This window comes from Prinia subflava, chromosome 4 (genome assembly GCF_021018805.1).
Source record: "Prinia subflava isolate CZ2003 ecotype Zambia chromosome 4, Cam_Psub_1.2, whole genome shotgun sequence".
Classification (NCBI taxonomy): Eukaryota; Metazoa; Chordata; class Aves; order Passeriformes; family Cisticolidae; genus Prinia; species Prinia subflava.
In genome coordinates this window covers 18,586,066-18,611,722 of record NC_086250.1, presented here as the reverse complement: position 1 = coordinate 18,611,722, position 25,657 = coordinate 18,586,066, and the positions used below count along the sequence as shown (strand labels likewise).

General features: G+C 35.4%; 1 protein-coding gene across 1 annotated transcript in view; it reads left to right on the top strand.

Annotated features, from left to right (window-relative positions):
- Nucleotides 1-25,657, top strand: part of SLC41A2 (solute carrier family 41 member 2) — a 43,106-nt gene that overhangs the window by 4,671 nt on the left and 12,778 nt on the right. The window contains exons 2-8 of the mRNA XM_063395726.1: nucleotides 1,887-2,618; nucleotides 3,837-3,944; nucleotides 8,718-8,789; nucleotides 9,602-9,746; nucleotides 11,550-11,696; nucleotides 16,069-16,216; nucleotides 16,617-16,696. Coding sequence (XP_063251796.1) covers nucleotides 2,064-2,618; nucleotides 3,837-3,944; nucleotides 8,718-8,789; nucleotides 9,602-9,746; nucleotides 11,550-11,696; nucleotides 16,069-16,216; nucleotides 16,617-16,696 — 1,255 coding nt within the window. The 5' untranslated portion in view covers nucleotides 1,887-2,063. The remainder of the gene's footprint in view (nucleotides 1-1,886; nucleotides 2,619-3,836; nucleotides 3,945-8,717; nucleotides 8,790-9,601; nucleotides 9,747-11,549; nucleotides 11,697-16,068; nucleotides 16,217-16,616; nucleotides 16,697-25,657) is intronic.

The window sequence follows — 25,657 nt, the reverse complement described above, 5'->3', positions numbered from 1 at the left end:
TGTTGGAACAGGTTTTTAGAAATGAAGAGTTACATTTGGAAGGGTTTGTAGTTATCTTCTCTCTGTATGCCCTGAAAGAACAATTACTCTTTACTGTATATTATACTACACAATACTTTTCCAACCTAAACAATGTTATGATTCTATATTTTTCAGTTTATCTTCTTAATTTCTCATTTTCCAGCATTTATAAATAACTTCACATTTTATCATTCTAAGTCTTTGGCTAAGAAAAAAATAAATGGCTGCCATCCAAACTGCTTTGTCCTATTTCAATTGTTAGCCATCCACGTTAGCCTCTTCCTCCATTTGGAATGTGGTCAAGTAATTTTTCTGTTCTCCTTTTTTTCCCTTTTCAAGATAATTTCTGTTTGTTAATACTTTCATATATTAAATGAAACCACAGTCTTATCAAAGGATTTGTTTCTTAAAAAAACCCCAAAATATAAAAATTTAAAAGGAGAACAATCCATATGTTAAAAAAGATATGGATAATTAACCCAAATATTTTTGGCCAGAGTTCCAGAGCAATGAATAATTTACATGAGTCACTGGTCTAGCACTCTAGTGATGTGACTGGAGGACATATGGGAGAAACTGCAATGGGAGCCAGACTCTGTCTTGTTAAAGCTGTCAGAAAATTTTCTTGGGAGTGAAATGAAATCCTTCAATTTCTTCTTCTCATTCTGTCTTTCTGTAGCCTTTAACAGAGCACCATTTTGACCTGTGATTAGAGCTGCTCCAGGATAGCAGCAAAAGTTGTTTTGTTATTTCTAATTAAAGTGTATGAAAACCAGAATTGAGGCCTAGGAGTTTTTATGCACTGAAACTGAAAGGTTCAACGTAGCACAGTCTGCTACAGAGTGGCAAAAGATATTGCAGGAATCTCAGTTACTTAAATTCCTCTGTTTGTCCTGTGGCAAAAAGATTGCTATTTCTTGCAAAACTTGGCTTCTTTCTAGATCAAGCCATAGATTTCATTGTCATTTTAAAAAATATTTATTTCTTGGTCAGATCTCCCTTGGATAAAGCAAGTGGTAGAGGGAAAATTACCATGTTGCTTCTGAGTCATCTTTTCACTCAAAAACCCAAATCTAGTAGTTCTGCAAGCAGCAGGAATTTTGAAGTTGACTTGCTCTGGCCATGTTGGAATGAATTATCCTAACTAATGTTTGAAGATTCCTAACAGCAAAGGCACAAACATGTATCTCTTACAATGCTATTAGGTGCTAAAAGCTTTGACATCTCCACTCCCTGTAAAATCTATCTGAAATTGCTCTAGAAATACTGAATGATTTAAAAGCTTTAAAACAGAGGGAAGGGAAGTATAGGAATCATAACATAAAAAGTATGATAATAGGAGGCTGAGTTTCCTAGGAAATGCAGATTAAAAGTCCTCCAGCTCTAAAACATTTTCATTTCCTGCAGTCTATAAAATGTTTTCACAGCATTGTGTAGATACAAAATCGTGTGGAATTGTGTTATCCTACATCATGCTGGTGCAGTCTCCCTGACCTTTGTTTCTCTGTTTATGCCAATCATTTACTTGTATTTATGGAGTTTAGTGATAAATATCAAAGTCAGCAAAACTTTGAGTCAAATTAGAACTGTTCTTTTAGTAAATTACTACAGTTATTACCACAACATGAAGATTAAAGAAAAGGAAGGTGAAGTGGCTTCTGATGGAGGGAATGTGAAATGATTTGTGACTGTCAGTATATTGTTGTTTACCATGATGGAAATGTGAAACTAGAAACAACTTCACCTTAAATCATGGTAAACAGAAAAGAGAAAAGATTGTGATCTAAAAATCAAATCAATATTTTGTGTATTGTGTAGAGTTAAAATATTTTACAAATAAATATATACTTTCTACTTTTTTGCAGATCCAGTCTTGGTTATGAAATTGTTGAAGATCTGAGAGCAATGAAAAAACACTTTTACTTGGAAAAAAGGAACATTTTGGTCCACGTGTAAGTGTGGCAAGTGGTGACTCATCTGCAAGATTTCTTGGCTGACATCTGAAGAACGAAGTGCTTTTCAACCTATACTTCTGTAGCACTATGACTAACTGTAAAGGCAGATCTACCATCTCCAAAACAAATAGCAAAGTCCATGACAGAGAAGGCTTTGTAAACTGGACCATAAATCTTAATACAATTCAGTCTGATAAATTTTTGAGACTGCTTTTAAGTATGGTTCCTGTCGTTTACCAAGTAAACCAAGAGGAAAGACACAAAAAGGTGAACGGGGTCTGGCAAGATGGATTGCAACCAGCAGGACACAATTTTAATGTCAGGTCTGACCAGCACACAGAGTACCATCACTTCTCAGAACCAAGCTTTCATGGTAGCAATGGACAGAGCCCATCCACCTGTAGCCCTAAATACGATGATTTTACCAGTTACAGTTACTGTGATGGAATGGATGCTTCAGAAACAGATGCCATGTTGCAGGATGACACTCTCTCCAGTGACAGTAATGAAGATGTCATCGTGGAAGGAAGGAGGAAACAACCCAAAGAATCGAGTAGTATTATGGCACTGCAGATACTTGTACCTTTTTTGCTAGCAGGGTTTGGAACTGTTTCTGCTGGAATGGTTTTGGATATTGTACAGGTTGGTATTTGCTTTGGAAGACTTTTTTAACAGGTAGTCTGTGAGGTCTGTAGTTCCAACATGTGACATTGTAGATCTCTGCAATATTGAGATGTAATGAGGTCTGTGTGTGGTTCTGCTACTATGATCTTATTAAAATGATTGAAATAACCACAATATTTAAACAGAAATACAATAGAGGAATTAATCTATGTGGATTTTCCCTGTTTTGTTTAGTTTTGCTTTGTTCAGCTTTAGAGATTTCGTTAGCTACACTTAAAGAGTTTACAAAGTTAATTAAAACAGGTGGAAGATGTGACTGTCACTCAAAATTTTGAGAGAGTAAAGGAAGCTTTGATTTCAATCAGTGGCAATGGAAAGACACTTCGTTACCTCAAGAAAAAGGAAAATAAAATTTGACATACAAACTTTACTGGTTCCTCAGACTGTTTGACACCAGTCTGGTGCTTTGTTCTTGTACAACTTACCAATTTGTTCTTTGTACAGTTGCTTTAATTTAATCTTTTTATTTTCATTAAAATAATAATTTAAATTATTGAAGATCCCTGAATAAAAAGACAATTTATAGTTTTGTTAGTTTAGTTAAAGTTGGTAAATGATGACAAATGAAATATATGGGTTGAGAAGACATACAAAGTAGCACACCACTTCAGTGCTGAAGACTTGATGCATAAAAAATGAAAAGAGTTTTCTTTAAAAAATCCAGGTTCTGGAAAGCTGTGCTCTGGTAAATTTCACACTTAAAAGTAAAAGAATAAAGACAAGCTTTTTTTACTTACAAGCTCTTTTCATAGGACAATTAATTCCTTGCTGGTTTTATGTGAGGTTTGTACACAGCTGGAAAGGAAAAGATGAAAATATTACTGAAATAATGATGAAAATTAAGAGCAAAATTCAAGAGCAGTCTATCTGGGACTATTTTAAATCATGAAAAACAAATACTTCAAATTAATGACATATTTTTAAACTATATTTGTTTTAAGGCAAAGTTTTGTATCTCTTGCTTATAGTGTTCTCATCTTTGAAGTAGTAATATGCAGTCATAAATCAGTTTTATGTAAATAGGTAACAGTTCTGACTTCAGACTTCTAGGTCTAATACAAAAAGATTAATTTTTTTAGAGGGTTAAGTTATGGTTTACAGAAATTTTTGAATACTTTGTGGATGGTCTAAAGAGACTTTTTCAAATAAATGTTTCCCACTGTATCCTTTGTATAGCACTGGGATGTGTTCAAGAATGTTAGTGAAGTCTTTATCTTGGTTCCTGCACTTCTTGGTCTCAAAGGAAATTTGGAAATGACCTTGGCATCCAGGCTATCAACTGCTGTAAGTAACTTTCTCGTCCTATTCACTCTTCAGATATATGTCTAAAACATTTTAAAAAGGAAACAAATCTTTGAGACATGAGTGTTTTATGTTTATGAATTCATCTGGCTGTTATGGGGCAGTTTACATCTGTTATTAAGTTGGCAAAGTTAAAAAGGTGAGCCTTGTCTCCACACATCAAAACTTCACTTCTAAAATCTCTTCTGACTCATCATTCAGAACAGATAAAGCAGATTTTTGAGATTTACAGGTGTATTGTGTAAGGTTGAGAGCTCTCTTTGACCTTGAGGGATTTAGAATAGGCTAATAAAATGTTCATGTTTAAACACTTTTTTTTTAAAGACCATTAGTGTGACACCAAAATAAAGCATCGGTAACATTGCTATTCCAGACCTCTGTTGATCAAATGGCAAGAAATTTGTTTTTTAGCTTTCTGGCTAAAAAAATTTATGTATTTTTGTTGTGGTGAGGTTGATTTGTGTCTGCTTGTTTTTTGTGTGTGTCAACACTGTAGTGTAGCATAACTAGGTTTCTTTTCTGTGTGTTCTTTCCTCTGTATTTTTACAGCAGTTTTTTACATTTCAGGGGATGTTCTATCTCTTAATTTTTCTAGTCTAAGTAAGCCAGATTGCCTTCCTGTATATTTTTTTTGTGTGTGTGACTAACTAGTGATTAGCTAAGTCTAATAGTGTGGCTAGGCTGTTTCTGATAGCTGCACTGGGTATCTATCTAAGACTGCCTAATGCAGTGCTTCTGTACTCCAGCAGGGCCCTCACTCTCTGCCTCTTCCTACTTGAATGAATTTTTCTAGTACATGTCTGGTCAAAGGTGTACATAACTCCAGATGAGATTTTACTATGTCTTTGTAGAATTGCTCTGGAAACTTTCTGGGGTTTTATGCACTTGCTTGCTTAGAAGGGTCAGGTTTAGACCTCTCAGTCACTTTGTGATCAATGACTATGCCCTATTATTTATGCTTTTGTTAATTTCCAGCTGTCACTGTCATTCTCTGGCAGAAATATTAGTCCATAAGTGCATGACCTTGAATTTCTACTGTTGAATTTTACCAGCAGTTTTTGCTGCTGTAACCCTCAAGGACATTCAGTTTTTGTATTGTATTACAATGCTTTGTATTGACAAGGACTCCCAGTGTTCTGTCATTAATAAATGTCATTGCCACATTCTATTGAGTGGTTGCCTGAATGCACACTGTGATGGGCATAGCCTTGGCAGTCCTGTGAAGGTTTGCTTGTTTACAGAAGTTACAGACATTGATTACTTTCATACATAAGATTTGACATGTTCTGTTGTATCTTTATCAATGTCATCCTTAGTCATTCAATCTTGTTTTGTGTTTGATTATATTGTTCTTACTTTTCTGAAAATTCTTACTGTTCTTAACAGTGTTTTGTTTTTAAACCTTACTGCCTTTACTGTCAGGCATAAATGCTTTTGTTTATTACTTTACCTTTTGGTTTTTGTTGACCTGTTGCTTAATTTGTTTCTGACTGTCTCAGGTACAGTTTGTGGCCTGAGGATTTAAAATGCTTATATTCCATAGTGAGAAATACACCAAGTCCAAGATCTACCAGTGCCTTACTAAAGGCTTAAAATAAAGAAGGTCAGAATACACTTCACTACTTCTGCTTCAGTTGATGTGATCTTTAATTCTTTGCCTCAATTGAGCTTATGACCTTTGTCAGATCACAAATCCAGAAATTGCCTGGGTCGGTCAGTGGCTGAATTCCCCATGCTCATCAGTGCCATCACATTTGTGAACATCACAGCTCTCAGGGGATGTTTGGAAAAGGGTCACACAGATCCTTTCTCTGCTCTGTGACTCCTGACCTAAGTTCTTATTATCCATCAGCTGTTAGCAAGACAGGAGCTGATCCCCTTCTCACACACACGGATGGAAGGTGCTGGAGTTTCCACAGCACAGGCTGCATGTTCAGTGGATAAACGAAGAGAACAATCCTATACAAGATAAGAACAGTATAGATCGTTCATTATCAAGGGCATGCTAACAAGATTATACGTAGGTTTTATATGTTTAAAAAAAACTAAAAGAAAAGCAAACAAATAAAGAAAACCCTAAACCAAAGCTGTGGAAACCTGTTACAGGGGATGGCTTGCTGCTAGACCTGCAGATGACATGCCAGTTCTCTCAGAAAGAGGTCATTCTGAGTATTGCATTCTTCCCATTGATTTCATTGGTCCCTACTCTCTTTTGCCACCCAATCTTTGGTCCTGTCATCTTCATCCTAGGTGAGAAGAGAAGGAGAATGTTAATTCAGAGTATATCTAAACAGCTATTTGGAGCCCACTTGTCTGATTAATCTTCCCTCTCTGGCCTACATTTGCACTATCGGGCTCCCCAGCAGACACCTGTCTTGAAGTAAAAGCAAGACTGTGCCCCTGTGACCAGCTTTACCTTTTTGGGAGGAAATTTCTGACATGAGTTCAGCACTGGAGTTAATTCATGCCCTGCTTGCTCACCTAATTTATAATTGCTGCTGAATTTGCAGACATGTCTGTGCTCTTGGAGCTGTAAACGTATTATCTTTACTTCATTGTTAATTATGTGGTCAGCCGAAAAGTAGTGTCGTCTTAGCAAGTTTCTTGTCCATGGTACATCGGTTTCAGGCGTTGTCTGGTCACTTTCATTCATCTTGTTGCCCGCATTTCTCCTTTAGCTGCATCTTACTCATCACTCACAATTTTCCATCCGCTTTAGAATCAGTTATTTCACTGAATTTGTCTCAAGACTGTGTTTTTCATCTGCCTCAGGGCATAGCTTGTATTTCACTTTTGTGTTAGTGTAAACTCCCCATACCCTGGCAATCTTACAGCCTACTGTTTTTAAAACAACTTTTCTTTTTATCCCACCAGAAGTTACTTCACATGTAGAATACAGACAGCAAAGAGCAAAAAGGTGCTTCTGCAGTTCTGTGTGCCATTCTCCCTCTGCCCGCTTCTGTGCTGGTGTAACTGTGTGAGATGTGCTTAGGTCAACTGCCCATTCAAGCACAGTATTTATATTGTGTTTTGTGTACTTCAGCCCTTCAGCTTTGTTCTGTTTTTTGGGTCATTCTCATTGTCTCAATTCTCACTGCTGTCTTTTCTCTGTTCCTTTTTCATCTGTAAAGAGCAACAACAGCAAAAAAACCAAAACCAAAAACAAAAAACCCCAAACAAAACAACAACAACAAACCCCAAAGAAATGACCCACCACCACCACCAAACCACCACTTATTCCATCATTTCTGTAAACTTGTGCAGACTGTGTGTTATTGTTGTTAAACATTAGCAGGATGACTTTACAAACCTTTTGTTTAGGTCCATGTATTTCACAGTATCACAATAAACTTGATCTCAGTTTATGGAAATCTGCAGCTGCAAGGAGTGGTTCTGCTCTTTCCCCCTTCCAAACCCTGAGAGCACTTGTGCAAGGTTACATGGTTGGATGTGACGGATCAGATAATTTTATAGCAGATAACCCCTTTTCACTTCCTGAATAAAAGTGCTTTCCATCAAATCAGTGAATTTTTGGTGCCATGAACTGGTTCAAGACAGAAAATATGAGTGTGTAGGTGACAGTAGGAGAAAGAAGAGCTGTGGCATTTGGCAGGAGCTCACCTTTAAGCCAGATGAAGCATTTTGCAAGATTATTTTTTTTAACAGGGATTTTTTTGATACTTTTCCAAAGGAGAAACTTTTTCAAAGGAGAGAAGAAGTGAATCTCTCCACAGCCTGCCATTCATTTAGCATGTATATATTTAAGAAGGATGCAATGGAGATTCTTACCAGCAGTTCTTGAAACAACTGCTGTACTATTTAAACTTACTGGATGTATTTGCAGAGCTTTCACTGTAGTTTGAACATTATAAAATATTTATAGTGTGATTGAGATAAAGAGCTTTATTTTATTGCTTTTGAATTAGCATTTCTTTTAATACTTTGTTCCTTTCAAGTCACTACTATCACAAAATGAAATAAAATGCAAAAAAATTTGAATTGAAATCTATTGAAAATGAATTACCACAAGATGAAAAATATATGCACAAAGTGTCTCTGTTTTTTGAGAAGTATGTTACCTTATAAATTAGTATTGTACAAAAAGCTACTAAAATTTATGCTCAACATGTAAAAAAATGTTCTGTTACCTCCAAAAGGAAGTTATTTTAAAGACGATCGTACTGCAGTGGTTTGTGTTGTTCATTAGGTCTTGTCCTCTAACTCAAAAAAAACAAAAGTAGGAAATACATTATAAAAGGGTATGTATGTACTTTTAAATTTCTTAGAATAATTTATTTGCTATCTCTTGGCTACTACCTAAATATTGGACTTACATCATTTATAGCATCAGAAATCTCTACCTGTATTGTATAAATGAAAAGTTAGATGCTAAACAGTGTTAGATTCTAGCATTTTTTTATCTTCAGAATTTAAGCACCATAGAAACAAGCTCAGTCTAACAGGATCTGCCAGCCACTGATCTAATCCCTGGTGGTGCTTGGGCATTCCAGGAATGTAAGGTTGCTGTTATATCTTGCAGAGCAAGCTTGTGTTATACAAGTTACTATGTAAAACTGCATCAAATTTAGCTGCTTTTGGAAGTATGGTTTAAAAATCAAAAGCAATGTTTGACTTTAAAAGATATATCTTGTTTTTAATCAAGTGTTTTACTTTATTATCTGAATTATTTGTGGGTATTTTCAAATAATACCGTTTTAACCCCAAATGTCTGAATTTCTTTTCTAATTTTGATAGGTAAATGTTGGAAAAATGGATTCTCCCATTGAGAAATGGAACCTAATAATTGGCAATTTGGCCTTAAAACAGGTAAATATAATGGGTTTATTGATTTAGTTCTAGCAAGTGAGTGAAGTTATTGAAAAAGTTAAATCACAAACATTGGTAAGTATGGAGAAGAACAGTGTTAATGAGAAAGTAGCTTTACTACACTGTCTCTTCTCTAAAACAGTATGAGCTTATATTTATTAGAAGAAGAAGAGGTAAAGTATTATTTATGATTTTACCAAGGGTTTTTCCTTCATCATTTTTCCTGAGAAAGGATCTAAGGGTGATTTTAGAAAAAATTCAGATTTGGGAAAACCTTTTGAATTTGACCTTTTAAATGTTTCTAGTACCATATTTGCATTGGATTCAATGTTTAAAGGCAGTGTGGTAGAGCTTGTGGATAGTAAACAATATTTTAGATAGCTGGGCCATTTGAGGAAAGGAGTGCATGCTCTCCAAGGCAGCTGTTTCTTGAGAGCTATTTCTTATTTGTAAGTTATATTATAACATTCCTAAAACAGAGGTGAAATATTTGTGTTGTGACTTCACTACTTTAAGTGGTTTAGAGGCTTCTTTAGGCATTGGCTTCTTGTAAATACTGAGCTCCTCTCCCTGATTTTACTTTTGCTCTTCTGGAGTCTGTAAAATGCTGGTAAAGCCTTTTCTGCTGTCCTAAAATTTTTCTTCTTTTTCTTCTTCAATCATCCAAGGTTGTCATCGTCTCTACAAAATAGATGAGCATGCTCCTGTTATACCTGGCATGTAAATGTAGATAGGAGGAAAGGCTAACAGCAAGTGATTCTGTGGTCCTCCTAAGTCTGTCAATTATTTTATGAATTCACTTTCTTTTCCAGGTTCAGGCAACAGTAGTTGGTTTTCTGGCAGCAGTGGCAGCAGTCATATTGGGCTGGATTCCAGAAGGCAAATACCGCTTTGATCATTCAGTCCTTTTGTGTTCTAGCAGTGTAGCAACTGCCTTCATAGCTTCTCTTTTACAAGGTAAAGTGGGTGCATGTGTTACTTTGTGCAGTTATTTATTTTTCTGTGGATGCAGAATGTGTCTTACATTGCTATTCCTTTAAAATTTAAATCCAATAAGGTACAATGCATCTGAAAACCAGCCGAGAATAAGATGTCCTTTTGCAATTTCCATATAGGTGGGCATGTTGCATTCCTCTCCTGTCATAGTCTTTGGAAAGCTTTTGATTTGCATGACCTCCTGAGCATATCTAAACAAAAAAGTATAGTTTTGAGACTTCACCTATTATGATGCAGAACTTCTCCCCCTGCCTTCTATATTCATTAATGTACAAAGTATATTCTTACTACTAAGCAGGTAAAACTTGTTTATAATTACACTCAAGTGATGCTGGATATTAACTTAACTGAATTCAGAGTTCCAGGTTGCCCATACTGTTTGTGTTGTGCTCTGTTTTGTTGCTGAAGTGAACAATTTGGCTCATTGTTTGAAGAGTTTGGACCAAGTTCAAATCCAGCTCTACAAACAGTGCCAGTGTCTGTCTGGAGCAATATGGCATGATGAATTTAATTCTCTTCCTAATTGTCAGGAAACACTTAACCATAAAAGATTGTACTTGATGGATGTGAAGGGGAGGAGGAAAGTGGCTCTACTTGTGTCATATTCTTAATGAAAATACATGGTCAGTAGTCTTAAGAATAGTAAGTCAAGTAAAATGGGTAACTTCCTTGTTTTACTGCTCTGCTATGCTTTCTTATGTGAAAATTACAAAACTGTTAAAGTTTTGCATGGAATTAGGAACACACGTTTTTTAGCGACTAAAAAGCCACTGAGTTTGATGATGTGCAGAATTAAGGGCAGCAAAAGAACTGAGGAACATGAATGCATTTTTTATACTTCTCATGTGTGATTCGGACATGAAGAGAAACTTTGGTTTTTGTCCTGGTGATGGGCCAGTACAGGAAATGACTTTCTAAGCCTTGTCCTCCTACATGTGAAATAGGTGCTTTTGAAATATTGTGATCCTGAAGGATCATTCCAGTTTATTCTTTAGAGAGATTCCTGGTATATAATTCCTTAGGCAGTTTCTCTGGAAGTGAACTCCTAATGTAGCATACCATACATAATATAACATAAAGGATAACATATACAGTTAAGTTCTTATATATATGATGAGAGGGAAGTTACTCAGGTTGTGGCAAAGACTGTAGCAATGAGAATTTCATTTTTAGTAGCCACTTGCGTTTTGCAGGGAGATTACTCTTCAAAAGTTAGTGTTGATGTTTATAGGAAAAAATACAAATTAACACCTCTGATTAATTTTTTCAAGTCTGTAGCAAGTAATATTTTTTATACGTTGTCTTGGGTTTAATTTATTATGTAGCTTCTTGGTGTTTGGTGTTAAGTCCTTGATAGTCTTGCACAATATCAGATGTCAAAGTATTTAATCTTAGGTTGTTTTCAGCCTAGCTTGATTTAAATTACAGTCAGCGGAAGTTACCAGGGTTGGAAAAGAATACACTTCGTATTTTTTTCTTCAGGAAATGCCTGCCTTACAATTTCAATAGTGCTGATTCTAGTTATAAGCGAAGTAGTTTATTGTACATATGGTTCTTGATTTTTTGTGTGTGCTTACTGTGTTTTTTTGAAGTGTGTGTCCGTTTCATAAAACAGCTAAAAGTTAAAAACACAGTTATCAATCAGGTGGGAAGAACAATCATCCTGGGAAAAAAAGCACTGACTTCTCATTTATTAAGTTTGAAATTGTCATAATCTTGGAGTTTTCTGTGGAATTACTGTATTGTCTTCTTTGTTGAATTTAGGAGTGATAATGGTTGGAGTTATTGTTGGATCTAAGAAGACTGGTATTAATCCTGACAACGTTGCCACTCCTATAGCAGCAAGTTTTGGAGACCTCATCACCCTTGCCATACTAGCATGGATAAGTCAGGGTCTGTACACTTGCCTTGGTAAGTGTGCTTTTAAATGTGTATGACTCCCCAGGAACCTTGTTTGGGTTAGCAGGGTAGGGAGAAGGCCGAGAGGGAGAGGTTTGGCAAACCTTTTAGTCTGACTTACTTATTTGTCAGCATTTATACCATTAAATGGTAAATCTTAGAGTGCCATGATTTTTTTTCCTTTTTTTTTAATAAATCATAGAAGTCACTGACCTGAACTTTGGCACAGTCTAGGAATATCTGAAAGACTTTGGCAATCTCACAGTCAACCTACATGTGAAATATAAACCATAATAATGAAGAAACAAATAATGTGAAAACATTTTATCACAGAGAGAAAAGAATGTTAAGAGCCTTATTCAAAATTAAATCATTGCTGCAACTAACTCATTCCATAGAAACTCTTAAAAGTTTATTGTTTTAAAAGACATAATTGTAGACAATTATAGTATAATATATCACAGATAAAATATTGTGTTGTCCTCAACTTACCAGAGATGCTGATATCATCACATATAGTCTTTACAGCTCATTGTCCAGACCTTTTCATATGGAAATATTTCAACATTAGCCAGAAAAAGTATCTAATAAGGCTCAAGCTGGCATAGTGTGACTTGCAGATGTTTTTTCGGTATTTGATCTTTCATATTTAGAAAGTGTTAGCATGATGTCAGCTTAAACGTATCAGTGTGCAAAGAAGTATTTTTTTAAGATTTTTCTGTATTTTTTGTTAAAACTTAAATAGTATTGTTTATTTCATATCTATATTTAAATCTTTCATATTATATTCTAATACCTGTATTTCTCAAATACTTTTTTTAAACACTTCTTTTAAGGAAGTTTGTAAATTTACAGTGAAAATTGATGAAGATTTTTTTTATCGCCTCTTCTTTCTTTTCTTCTGATGAGAAAAACTCTTATAAAATGCTATTCCTTTTAATCTATCAATCTAAAAAAAAAACCCCTCAACCCTGCCAAAGATGGGTAAAGAAACTTGGACTTTTTATTTTCTTTGACACACATTTCCAGAAACTTACATTTCCAGATACAGATATTCTAATGTGTCTCAGAGGAATAAAAAAAGAAGTGGGTACAGTTTGAACTGATCCTTTGCTGCTTTATTAGCTGTCATGACCACTGACATTTTTCTGTGCCACTACAGTTGGAAAGCAGGTCCCACATGTGTAGGGGTAAGAATCAATGGGTTTCCAAGAGTTACTCCCAGTTTTCTGTCTTCTGGAAATATCTCTGTTGGTGAAGGATGTAATTATCGAGTTACTACTAAAATGACTCCTTTTACTCTTTCTATTTTTTTCAATGTCTTTGTATTTTTTTCTTTTTGGAAACAAGAGAGTCTTTCTAAAGAAAGAAGATGCCACAAAGCCCTTGGAAATAGGTGGTTTCCAAGATGCATGTATTTGAACTGTGAAATAGTAACAAGGAATAAAAGTATGGAGCACCTTCAGCTCAGGAGAGATGTATCAAGTTGTGAAAGGCAGGGAAGAGACATTCAGAGAATGATTAGGCAGCAGGTTAAAAAAAGTTAAAGAAATTTTTTTACACAATACATCAGTGGGATGTGAAACTTACTTCTGTGATGCATTAAGAGGACCAGAGTGATTTTAGAAAAGTTTGGATAAACCAGTCAGAGAGGAATTCTTTGAGAAGTACTGACCAGACAGATACAGAAAGAGACTTGAGAGATGGTGAAATCCCTGATGCAAACCTCAGCAGAGGCTGGCAGGGCACGCTGAAAGAAGCATCACTCTAAACCTGTAATTTTTCTTCTCTCTATAAGCCTGAATTGTTGGCCACAGTCTGACAAAGACTGGACTAGATGAGAACTGTGCCTCATCCAGCACAGATATTCTTATGATCTTTCACTTTTCTGTTGTTTCTGTGCTTTCTCAGGGCTAGAATAAGAAGCCCAATGGGAATGCTAAAAAGAAATCTGTGATTTATAGGTATTAATGAAACTGGTGGGATTCACTTCTGAACTGTGTTCACAATTAACTATTTTCCCCTGTAATCTATTAGCCTAACTAATGAAGCAAGTTTCCAGCTGCTCTCTGCATGGGATGGTTTTCAGACAACAACACTGAATGAATGGAAATTATTTGTATGCAAGCTTTATATTTGTCTGTAACAGAGGTGTACAGCCTTTGGGTTGGTAAAACACTTCATGGTATAGTCTGAAGATACAGGGGAAAAGACTGTAACAGTTTTAGATAGGCCAGGACCAAATGAAACACCTTGTTTGGCCACCATCATATATATAAAATTTCTTAAAGGTTTATCTCCTTTAAAAGTTATCAAACATGGGGATTTAAATAGTAAAAGGTTAACAGTTCTTAGCAGCTCCCTAAAAGAGCTGTCTGGGAATCCTTGTTAAATAGCTGGGGGAAAGCACTAGAGGGCTCCCCAGGACCGTCCCTGGCACCTGGCACATTTCCTCCAGCAGAACACAAGAAGTGCTCTGCAATAGGAGCACTCAGTGAACGTGGAGGTCTGTGTTGCCTATTATTTGTCAGTAATGATTTGAAAACTTCTTTAAAGCTTTCCATTTTTTCTCACAGTATATGCATAATATATGTTTGTATCTGTTAGTATATGTTTGATCTGGGCTGAGAAGACAAATTGTGTGATTCACATTATTGTTTTCAGGTTCTTACCAGTTGTTTTGAAGCAGTATATTTCCAGTTTACCTCTAATTTCTACGAGAGGCTGCAATATTTGAGCATGCCTTTGCCCATGTTAACTGCCTGCTATAAATCTAAAAAAATGGAGTGAATGAGCCCTAAAGGAGAATTCATTTATTTTCTCTTTCCATTCTTCAGCTATTGTAAAATGCATTTGCTTCTTCTGTGAATTAAATATGAAGAGGAAGATGTCTATCCTTCCTTTAAAAACACATCTCAAGGTTAATCTTTTTAGATTTTTGTAGTAAGATGTTCTACTAGTAGAGTCTCTCATGGATTTAAAAAAAAAACAACAACTCCCTCATTATTCCCAAGAGTTAGACTGGGGCTGAGTATTCTCACTGGTGCTTCTTAGGTCACAGAAAGAGATGAAAGGAGGAAAAAAAGACCCCACAAAGGACAAGGGAGATAATACATTGTAAGAATAATCACATAAGGACAGGAAAAAATTGCTTCTCTTTTGGGCTTTATCTTATTCTCCTTCTAATAGCTTTCTACTTTTAGTTTGCCCAGGGAAGCATAACTTACTATGTTTTCTACTGGCTCTGCTGCAGAGGTTGTTACTCAGTACAGAAAGGTAGTAACTTCTAAAAATTCTACAGCAATTCTTTAAGGAGATCCAGTAAGGTAACATCAAAGTAGTAATTGCTTGGATTTGCAGCCATTGTAATAAGCCATAATGCATGGGTGAGAACATTTTTTATATACCAGCTACTCCTCTTTGGTAGTGTTTGTGTGATCTATATTAACTATTTCAACCTGTTATTTTAATGTATTTTGCTGTAAGGCTTGTCTAATTTTTGAAGGTTTTGACAAAATGTGTTTTAACATTAGGTACATGACCACACTTCTCAGAAAACAAATATTTAAAAGTGGAATATTTGCACAGTTTATATATTTGCCATTAGGATAAATGTTCCATTTTTTACCTCACTGTTCAATTAGGAAGTCTTGGATCACTGTAGTAGCTTCTTTGAGGAGGGGATTATAAAACCAAATAATCAAAAAAAAGTAGTGTTCTTTCTGTGGAAGCATCTGTTCACTTTACAGTCTCAGCTTTATGCTGGTAGTCACCAGTGTTTGCAGTTGTATTCCTATGAAATAGGATGGAATTCTCGTGGGTAGGTGCAAGCAGCAGAATTGCCTGTTAATTTTCAGACTGAGACTGGCTATGAAACAACTGAGCTACTGATACAAATGTCTCGGTTTTGCACATTGTGCTTGAATCTTTTTAGATATGCTATTTCTGGAAAGATTACCTGCTTTGGGAAGAAGGGAGTACATATGCAAAGAATCTGGATATAAACAAAATGCATTTTCATTATATTCAGTTTCTTTTAAAATTTTTTCTTCAGTTACAAAATAATGTTTTATATTCTACATTTTTCCTGTATTTTTTATCATAAAGCATCATACAAAAATTCTTTTCAAAATTCCTTCTTTGTAGTCATGGTTCTGTTCTTGAGAAGATGAGAGACAATGATCACAGATGGCCAATATTAACCATATTGTTTAGTGCAGTAGTTGAAACTTCAGGTGTAATGGTAACGGAGACGATTAAAATTCCTCTATTGTATGGCATAGATCATAATTTATTTTAGAATTGTAAATTAAGAAAAACATGTAGCAATATCTGGAGAGTAAAAGAGGTTTTTTGGGTTTTTTTCCCTTTATTATTATTTTAGAGACATATTACTATGTATCTCCTTTGGTTGCTGCCTTTTTTTTGGCTCTGACTCCGATGGGGATTGTCATAGCTGCCAAACACCCAGCTACCAGAACTGTCCTCCATTCAGGATGGGAGCCTGTTATAACTGCTATGATTATCAGCAGGTAGGTCTGTTTGTCTTGCTGCATGGAAGCATCTTGACAGTCATCCTATATCTCTGTGTATCTTACCTGATTGTACTTAAGAGACACAGTTAAGGAGCCTTTAGAATTTAGGCTTAAAATTTTATAACTGATCTAAGAGATTATTTAATCCAGTGGAAATTATGAATCTTAAAAGTAGAGGAATTGGCTAATACTCTGTGGTCTTTGTTATACAAGAAGCCAATTTTAATGAGAGAATGGCTGTAGTGATGTTAGTGTGTAGCTCAGAGTGAGGTAATGGCTCAGGGGGAAGATGAAAATCCTGGCTTAAAGGTGATCCAAGTCAGACTGCAATAAAATTTTTTAAATACCCTTTAATGGTCTTGCATGCCTTATTCTAAACATTGTACTTTGTTTTCAGTATTGGTGGCCTTATTCTGGACACAACTGTATCTGATCCCAACTTGGTTGGAATTGTTGTTTATACCCCAGTAATTAATGGTAAGACTCTGATTGGATTAATTGCTACTATGTATCAATTGATATACCTTGTTTTGAGAATTGTCTATTACAGTAAATTTCTCTTGTGCCAATTAATATCTGAAATATTAATTTCAAGTTTTGATTTTGATGTTAACAGCTGTTTATTTGAACACCTAAGAAGTGCTTCCTGTTTTCACAACAAGCACTAAAATGTGATAGAGAATGTGAGAAGTAGAAACCTCAAGTATGCATTAAGAAACTGAAAATGTAACTATTGAAGGAGTATATTTAAATATTAAATTATCAAATATTATATTGAAGCAGTTATGGCTGAGAAAATGTGGATAACATTTTATTTCAAAGGGGTTTTTTTCTGAACATCCAAGAACATTTTCAAACAATAATTTACTATCAACCGGTAATGTATATAGATAAAGAAACTGAGAACCATACTACAGGCAAGTAAATAAATTTCTTGAGAAAAATGTGTGTTATTTCCAATGATTGGTGTGTGCTTTTCAGATGTGTAACAATGAATTTGTGAAAATTTGGTCCTTAAGTGTTCTATCTTCTAATGATAAGGACAAAGCAAATTTTAGAAGAATAGTTAATATCTCATTAGACTGGAGCACTTTGAAAATGCTTTTCTGTCCTAGTACATTATGACAGGGTTGATACCTATTTAGTTTGCAACAACTCTAATCACCAGATCTGTTCCCACTGTATTGCTGCCTAGCTGTTCTTTCTCCTTTTTGTAGTTTTCCATTTGATTTCTTACAATAATTTGCACTTTTATGTATTGTTATTAATACCATTTCTCTAGTTACCAAGATGATTCTTTTTCAACTGAAGTTGGCCTTTGCAAATTTCATATTTTATGAATGTGTTCTGTTCTGTTTTCTAAGCTATAAATTAAATGAGTTATGGCCAGTTCTTTTCCACCTTGATAATAAGATGTTAATATGGTCACTTGGTTTTAGTTTTGAACCACGTTGCCTTGATATAATTAATTTTCCAGACATTGTTAAAGGAAATGTAACACAGGATAACACCCAAACATTTTATAAGCGTTACCATGGTTGAGAGTTAGTAGATATATTGCTGCAAACATTACACAAGCTGTTCAGTTAGAGGCTTTGACAGAGGCATGTTCTTGGCAAGTTCATGCTAGCCCTTGTTTTACAGCTCTCATGTCTTCTGCTTGCTTATAAATTGTCTTTTTAGTAATTCACTCTAATTCTTATGTAGGAATATAAATTTCACTGTATAAAGATTCTCCGTATCATCCTTTTTGACCCACTTTAAAGTTATACTTTCTGTTTTCTCCACTGCAGCCCTCAGGTATTCTCTAACCTGCAAGATAATCAATTTGCAAAAATGATCACTAATACTTCATGGATTGTTCATTTAGCTCTCTAGATGCAGTAAATTTAACTTAACCCCCAGGTCATAGTACTTATCTACTTGTGATCAGATATCTCCATTTTTTATGAAGACAGTAGACAAAAGGAACTGAGTATTTCAGTCTTCAGCAGAGCATGTTGCTTGCTCTTCTTTCTCATTAAGGCCCTCTATTTCCTTCTTACTTTTAATGTGAAACATTTCTATGTGGCAACTTGAGTTCCTTGCTAACTGTAAATTAATTTTTACACTACAGCCATTACGTTTCTGTTCCTGTTCCTTGCCTTTCTATTAATTCAGAATTGGAAACACTTGATCTAACTTTTGTGTGTTTCCATTTTGATTTCCAGATACCTAAAAGGCAAGGCAGACATGTTGATCTTTAGCTTTTTTTCTGTTTTACACCTGTAACTTTTCTTATAGTAGTCCTTTTTTGGTTAACCCCCTGGATCTGCTTCCTAGGAGAAGAGGATTGTTTTTTTCATTTTAGGCAGATGTACCCAAACCAATATTAAGGCAATGCTCATACATTCTTTTGAACTGTCTTTATGGGATAAGAACTAGCCAAAAGCTATAGAGCCATGGAGATTTAGCTGACAGGTCAAAAGGTCTCTGAAGAGATAAGCAGGTGTAAGAGAGGGAAAGCTGGAGCTACTGGAGCAGGCAGAGAGGGAAGGTCTTTCCAGGAGGCTGGGATAACAAGAAGCATGCTTGACACAGAATTCTAAAGGTAGGGGCATTTGTATTGGAAAATATAGAGAAAATATGTTCTGTGTAGAGGAGGCAGTGTTTTATGGTACCCCTGCTGGAAAGGAAACAGTAGGTAATTTTCTGTTTGCCGTTCTATTAGCTTCTCTTGGGTTTCATAATTCTACTGATGCCTTTTGATATTGCTAATCAGTACAGTGTAGTAAACTGGGGACAAGGAAGTTCTTCATTTGAAAAAGTACATCTGTTGACATTCATTAACTGACATGAACGGTGTGTTAGGTCAGTTAACTGATGGCTTTTTAAATATTACTGTTCCAGAAAGTTTCCTCTACCTTTCTTGGTCTTGCAATTCTCATTGTGAGCCTAAATAGCAAAAGAAACAGAGAGTTTTCCTGTTTTGTTTTCTTTTACCTGAAAATTTGTTGGTCCTGTGGCACAGAAAACCTGGAAGAAAACAACAGAGAAACCTAAAAGAATTTTTTTTTCCCACTGGGAATGTGTCCAGCCAGGATTTAAGGACAGAATTTCAAGCTGTCACTGATTTTTCAGTTTGCCATATCTTGAACACCTGAACAGTATTGACTCCAAAATGGTCAGGTGTTAGGCTTCCTGTGCACCACTAGGTAGGATTCATCCAAGTCCTGCCTAGATAGTTTGCTTGTTCTTAGATGTGAGACAAATTACTTTAATCATGTCTTACACTATGGAGCCATTTTAGAATATTGAAGAAATACTGGTCTGGAATTTGAGCAGCCTCAAAGGTTGCCACCCCTTTTAACAATAACTACAAATATTTGCCCAAAATAGTAAAATAATTTTTAAGCAGAAAGGCGTTTGTAGTTAGTTTTACAGCTGGTGGCAGACGTATTTCACAACCATTTTTTCCTTTTTCCCACTGTTAAACACATTTCTTGAGATGACTAATTATTTTTAATTCTATGGTTGGCTGGGTTAAATTGCATATTTGCTTTTTCAAAATAAATAAATCATTTTGTTGTTTCAGGCAACTTGCAGACTACTTGAGATTTAGATGTCTCTTTGATATACTGAAGTCCTGAATAATATAACTAAGCCCAAGTGTGGCTGTGCTTCAGTCTAGACACTCAAGCTGATTTTGAGTTGTGTTTTCTCATGAATGAGATGGTTAAAATTTGCAAATCCTCTTACAGCATCATAGCATGTTGAATTTGGCTCAGGTTTTCAATTTGCAAGTAGCCAAGTTCCTTTTGTGCAGAAAAAAGACAATATCTTAAACAATTACATGCTCCTGAATATGCAACAGAAATGAGCTAAGGTGCAGTTACCAGATAGAGCCACTTTCCTCTCTGTTTTGGTTGTGTACTTATACACAACATTGTGAGATACCTTACAAGTATTTGCATTTCAGAAGTTATTGGGTAATAGTAGACTTTATCCCATTTTTATGCACCTTGAGGAATGAAAGTTCTGCAAATTAATTCTGAAAACACCTGAAATTTGGAAATACTTCATATCAAAAAACTTTTCTTTGCAGGTGGTTTGAAGCAGTACTCTTTAAAGGTAACAAACCTGTTCTAATATTTCTTACTCTTTGTCCATACTTTAAAAGAATTTGCTATCTGGAGGGAATACATAGGTTTCCAGGAATATGAGAAACACATATGAGAAAATTTAATACAAAACTTAATGAATGCCAGTTGTCTGGGGGATGAAAATTAGGCTTATGCAATATATTCCCCAAAGCATCCTTTTTTTAATCTGTTAGTAAGGTAAAGTCAATAACAGACTTCCAGGTTTTTCAGAGAGCTTTTACTGTAAATTGTTTTGGAGAATATGGAAAAAAAAATCAAGAAACCATTCTTCCTCAAAAAAACCCCATTTTTAATAGCTATATATTTTATTTTCTTTTAATATAATTGTACTTTGATTTTTCTCACAACAGAGTGGTGCTTTGATTAGAAAATAACCATTGTCCCAGAGAGTTGTGCACCTGAAATTTGCCACTGTAAATCACCCAAGGAAAACATTGGTGTACCTGAATGATAGCAGAGCAGTTTGGCTGGATAGCAAATTAATTTTTCTGCATCCTGAATTGGAAAGAATGTGTTAGTCTCATAAGGCACATTTACTGTATGAGAACTTTATAATTCAGTCTTTATTTTGGCATGAATAAGGAGGAAGGTTTTGATTTTTGTTATTTACTTCTGATGCATTATTGGGTGATAGATTTACTACCTTTTAGTTGCTAACTTGTACATGTAAATCTGCATATATATTTTTATAGTGTGTGATCTTTCTTTTAAGTCTTACTTGTAAATTCTTTAGAAGATTTCAGTAATCAGTGTGTTGTTTTCACAACACAATTATATCCAGAGCATTTTTGGTTTTTGACAGTCAAGGAACAATTTTTTATTAGTCATAGGAAAGAAATTATTTATGAGTCAAATCAAACATGGAATGTAGTAGTTGCATATATAATAAAGGTTTCTCTTCAAAAACATCCATCTAGGGAAAGCTAATATTTTCCATCTCTTTTCCCCCAAACATTTGTAAGTGTTAAAAGAAATGCTACAAAATAAATGGAAATTAATGAAAAATCCGCCCATATAAATAGGTAGATAGGTTTTTAATCTAAGTATTTCACTTGCATAAAAAAGGATTTTTTAAAGTTTATGGTTGAGAGGTCAGGGCAAAAATTTATCTTGCATTTTCTGAAAGATAAGATGGTTTTTCCAAAATTTAGAGTTCGTGGTCACCATTGTAACTGAGATTCTTTTTCTTCCTTTTAATTTCATTTATATGATGCAGATGTTGAACTTCAAAAAAGCCTGTTTGGCAAAACTGACTATTTTGAACTATGATTGTGCTCAGGAGTGTGCAAAAGTGAGAATCTTCTAGACTTCCCTCCCTTGACAGATTTACAAGAAAGATCAATTTGGCAATTATGTTGGCCTAATTCTCTGCTTATGTATTATTAATTGATTTGAGGCCCACTGGACAAGCTGTATTATAGGTGCTTGAGAACAACATAGTATTCTGTGACTCATAAGTCCATCTCCATAGAACTGGGTTTCCAAAACTCCTTTATCTCAGGTTTGCTTTCCCTGTTCTTACACATTTTTTTGTGTGCCTCATCATGCAACTATTTACATTTTCATGAACAGTCATAGCAGTGGTCATTAAAGCTGAGCATGTTCACTTTTTCTGGTGCTCTCAGTACTTCCACTGGAGGCAGTTTTCTACAGGAGCAATTGTTTAACTACATGTATTTAAGGAAATGAACAAAAAATAAAAGGAGAATGAGATGAGGACCTATGGGAAAGGAAGGGACTGCATACATAAGGTAGTTGAATATTGCTCTGAAAATTTTATGTTGCCTATTGTACAGTACTAAACAAGTACTTAAACCACGATTTTTTTACTGGTTAATAATAAAATGGTGCATGGGGTTATTCCTCCTCAGATGGTGGACTTTGCACTTCATGTTGTTGAATTTCAGCAGATTTCTCTTGACCCAGCTCTCCAGCCTATCCAGTTCCCTCTGAATGGTAGCACAACCCTCTGTTTTATCATCACCTGCTCCCAGTATTCCCTGAAAAACCTTACTCTGTTTATCAAAAAGTGCAGTGTAAGACTGGAGGAAATAACCAGCCCTGTGCATTGCCCAGAGCAGTGGATGATCTCAGACTGATCTGGATCAGCAAGATCCATCTTCCCTTAACTTCTTGGTTTTTTTACCTGCACTGAGTTATGAGACACAGATTTACTTTGAAGTATTAAGACTCATTGTTGTAAAGTGCTTTAATGTGGTTTTCTGAATAGCATGGTTAGTTCTATTATTAGAAAAATTTCCTTTTACCAGATGATGATTAGTAGGATCATGCCCATAGGCCTGTTTGCAATGGTTTTGGCTCTACTCTCAATATGGTTTCCTGTGCTTGTTAGACAAAAGACCTGTGATAACAATTTTTACAAGAAGTGTTCTTGCTTAGCCCTTAACTGCCTTGATAAAATGATGAGGTTTTAAATTTTCTTTTAAAGTTGTAAGTCAGTGTGACATCCTTTGCATGTTAGCAAACAACATCTCTTCTGCTTATTGATAAAGCAGCACTCTTGTATTGAAGTTAAACAAGTTTGCTGTTCTGAAAGGAATGAAGTAATAATTTTTGGATTTTACTTTTGAAATAAATTGTTTTCCCCTGTGTTGTAGTTGCAAAAATGAAAGGAACCTAAAGAAGTAAGTCTTTGCAAATTTAGTATTTGCTACGATGGCTGCAATAGTGCAATAGGAGAAGAATTTCTGGATTAATCAAATGTTCATGTAAACAGTCCTCATATACATCTACAGAGCTTTTAATAATGTGAACAGCTCCTGAGCATGTGACCATTTTATACATTTAGAGGATGCTGAGAAGTTATCAGTTTTGCGTATCGACATCTTGCCGACCTACGCAGTTTTATCTGTTTTCTTCTTCTTGCAGGGGTCTGATTAATCTGGTATAGCTGAGAATTGCACATGCACAGTAGCTGCTGTTACCAAACAAACTGAGTATCTCTGCACATATCAAAGTGATTCATTCAGCCTTACACAAGTCCTTCTGTGACCAGCAGAATAGTGAAACCTGATTCTCTTCTCATTTGTATCCTGAAGTTTTTAGACAGTCTTTTCAACCTTCAATGTTCCCGATTGCCTCATGTTCCTGCTATACCCACTGCTCACAACATCCTCTCCATTTTCCTCTGCTTTCCACAACACAGGCATTCCTCTTCTGTCTCACTGAGCTGTTGGCTGAGCAAGAGGCCTCATGTCTCGCTCCAAGCTGAGTGCTGACTGGCCAGCTGGCCTGCTTATGCTTATGCCATGAACTATATAACTCATGTTACTGCCTTTGTCTCACTGAGGACATGGGTTTGGATCTTTTCCTTTAGTTATCTAGGCACCATTTCATTTTTGGTAGATTGTTTAACCATGCCTGGAAGTAGTTAGCATGTCTATGCTTGTTTCAGACATGGTTGAACTGGCTCAAAAGTTCAAAAACAATTAGAGGAATTGATAGGTGAATGAATGGAACTAAAATACAGTGTCACTGCTGCTGTCACCACATACATTGTTGGCTGCCTGAGACTGAGCAGGATGTAAGGATTCTAGAAGAATTTACACTTTACTATACCTGGCTATGTTCTGTGAGTTACAATTATACCACTAATATTAGGTTATTGAGGCTCAGACAAATAAAATTCAAAATAATTTTGCTGAACATACAAATATTTAATTTCCATTTAGCTAAATAGATTGTTCAACTCAGCTGTAATTAGTTATACCCCTTGAAATCACACTCCACACTGGCTGTTTTGGTTAGCTTGTCAGTTTCTTTTGCAGAGCAGCTATCACCTCCTTTACCAGTATTCCATGGCTGGCCAGCTTGTTTTAGAATCACTTTTGATACTTGTCAGTAATTTCTTGCTATCTGCGTGAGCCGTAGGGCTTGGGGAATACTTTCTCTAAATGATGGTTATAAAAGTAAAATGATTTGTCATTAATAGCTATCCATCAAAGGATTGACAACCACTCTTACACCTTCTTTCATAGACTCGTCAATGTCTGTTGTTCAGACAGATTTTTTAATCACCATTTCAAGTGAATTTATTTCTATTTTCCTTAATTTTTTTTATCTCATTCAGTTTTCCTTATTATTAACTAGGGAAAGATGTCCAGATCACCTACTGTATTTCTGAGAGTCTGAATTTGTTGAAGCAAATAATTACCAGTCACAAAAGGAAATTACATACATCCTAGGAAATACCTAAAATCTTGAGAGTTGTGCCAAAGTGGTTTGTAGTTGCATTGCTATAAAGCTCAAATCAGCCCTATGTACTTCTGTCCATTATTTCTTTTTGTAGTGCTATAAGAGAAGCAGATAGTGGCAGAATATTTTACTAATTTTTTTTCTCTTAATATTGTTGTGAATAAATCTGTTATGGCAGCTTTTAGCCTGATTGTAATTACCCAGATTACGTTAATGTCCTTTTTTTTAGCAGAAACTGTTTCATATTTTCCAGTCATATGGCACTATCCCCAGCTTTGTAGCTCTATTAAAAAGTGGTTTTACATAACAGCTTTTTCAAAATTCAGTCACAGAAATTATCTGATCCCCATCCAAGTGTAGTGCATTGATCCTTAATTTTACTTCTGCCTCTCTTTCTTGCCTTTTTCTCCTTAGTCAGAAATCTGTAATTTATTATTCTCAATTGAGGGACAGACTTTGAGTCCTTTTTAGATTGGTTTTAATCTTTTAAAACTTTCCATAGTTTAGATAAAACTCTTACTTTGCTACTTTTTCTCTAGTTCATCTGAAAAGCGAGCTACTGCTATTTTAATTTTCTTTGCAAACTCTGACTCGGCCTTTTGGTAGTTCATCTGTTATCCCTGTATCTTCTGGCTGGGAACATGCATTTCCTGATTTCTATCTGAAGTTTTTGCTTAAAAGACCTACATCCTTGTTAGCTTCAGCCATTTACTGTCTTTAAGCAGCAGTGAGGCAGGACATCTTTCAGATCTCAATATTAGATCTCTGTGCCAACCACTCCATAGTCACCACAAGAAATTGGCAGTGTCTTCTGGTCCCCACAAATACTTGTTCTTCAATCAGACAAAGCCCTAAGCATCAGATAAACAAATTAATTCAACTGCAGTAAACAAGGCCTTTCCCCTTCTGAAGTAGGGACAAGATCTGCATTACTTCTGCTTCTTCTCAGACCAACCCATTGCTATGTAAAACATCTGAAACAGGGAAAGAAAAAGCATATGCTTGATATGCAAGTAGACAGCTCCAGTATAATAATATGAGGGTTTCATGTTACTGCATTCTGCAATGTGGAGTTTTCTGT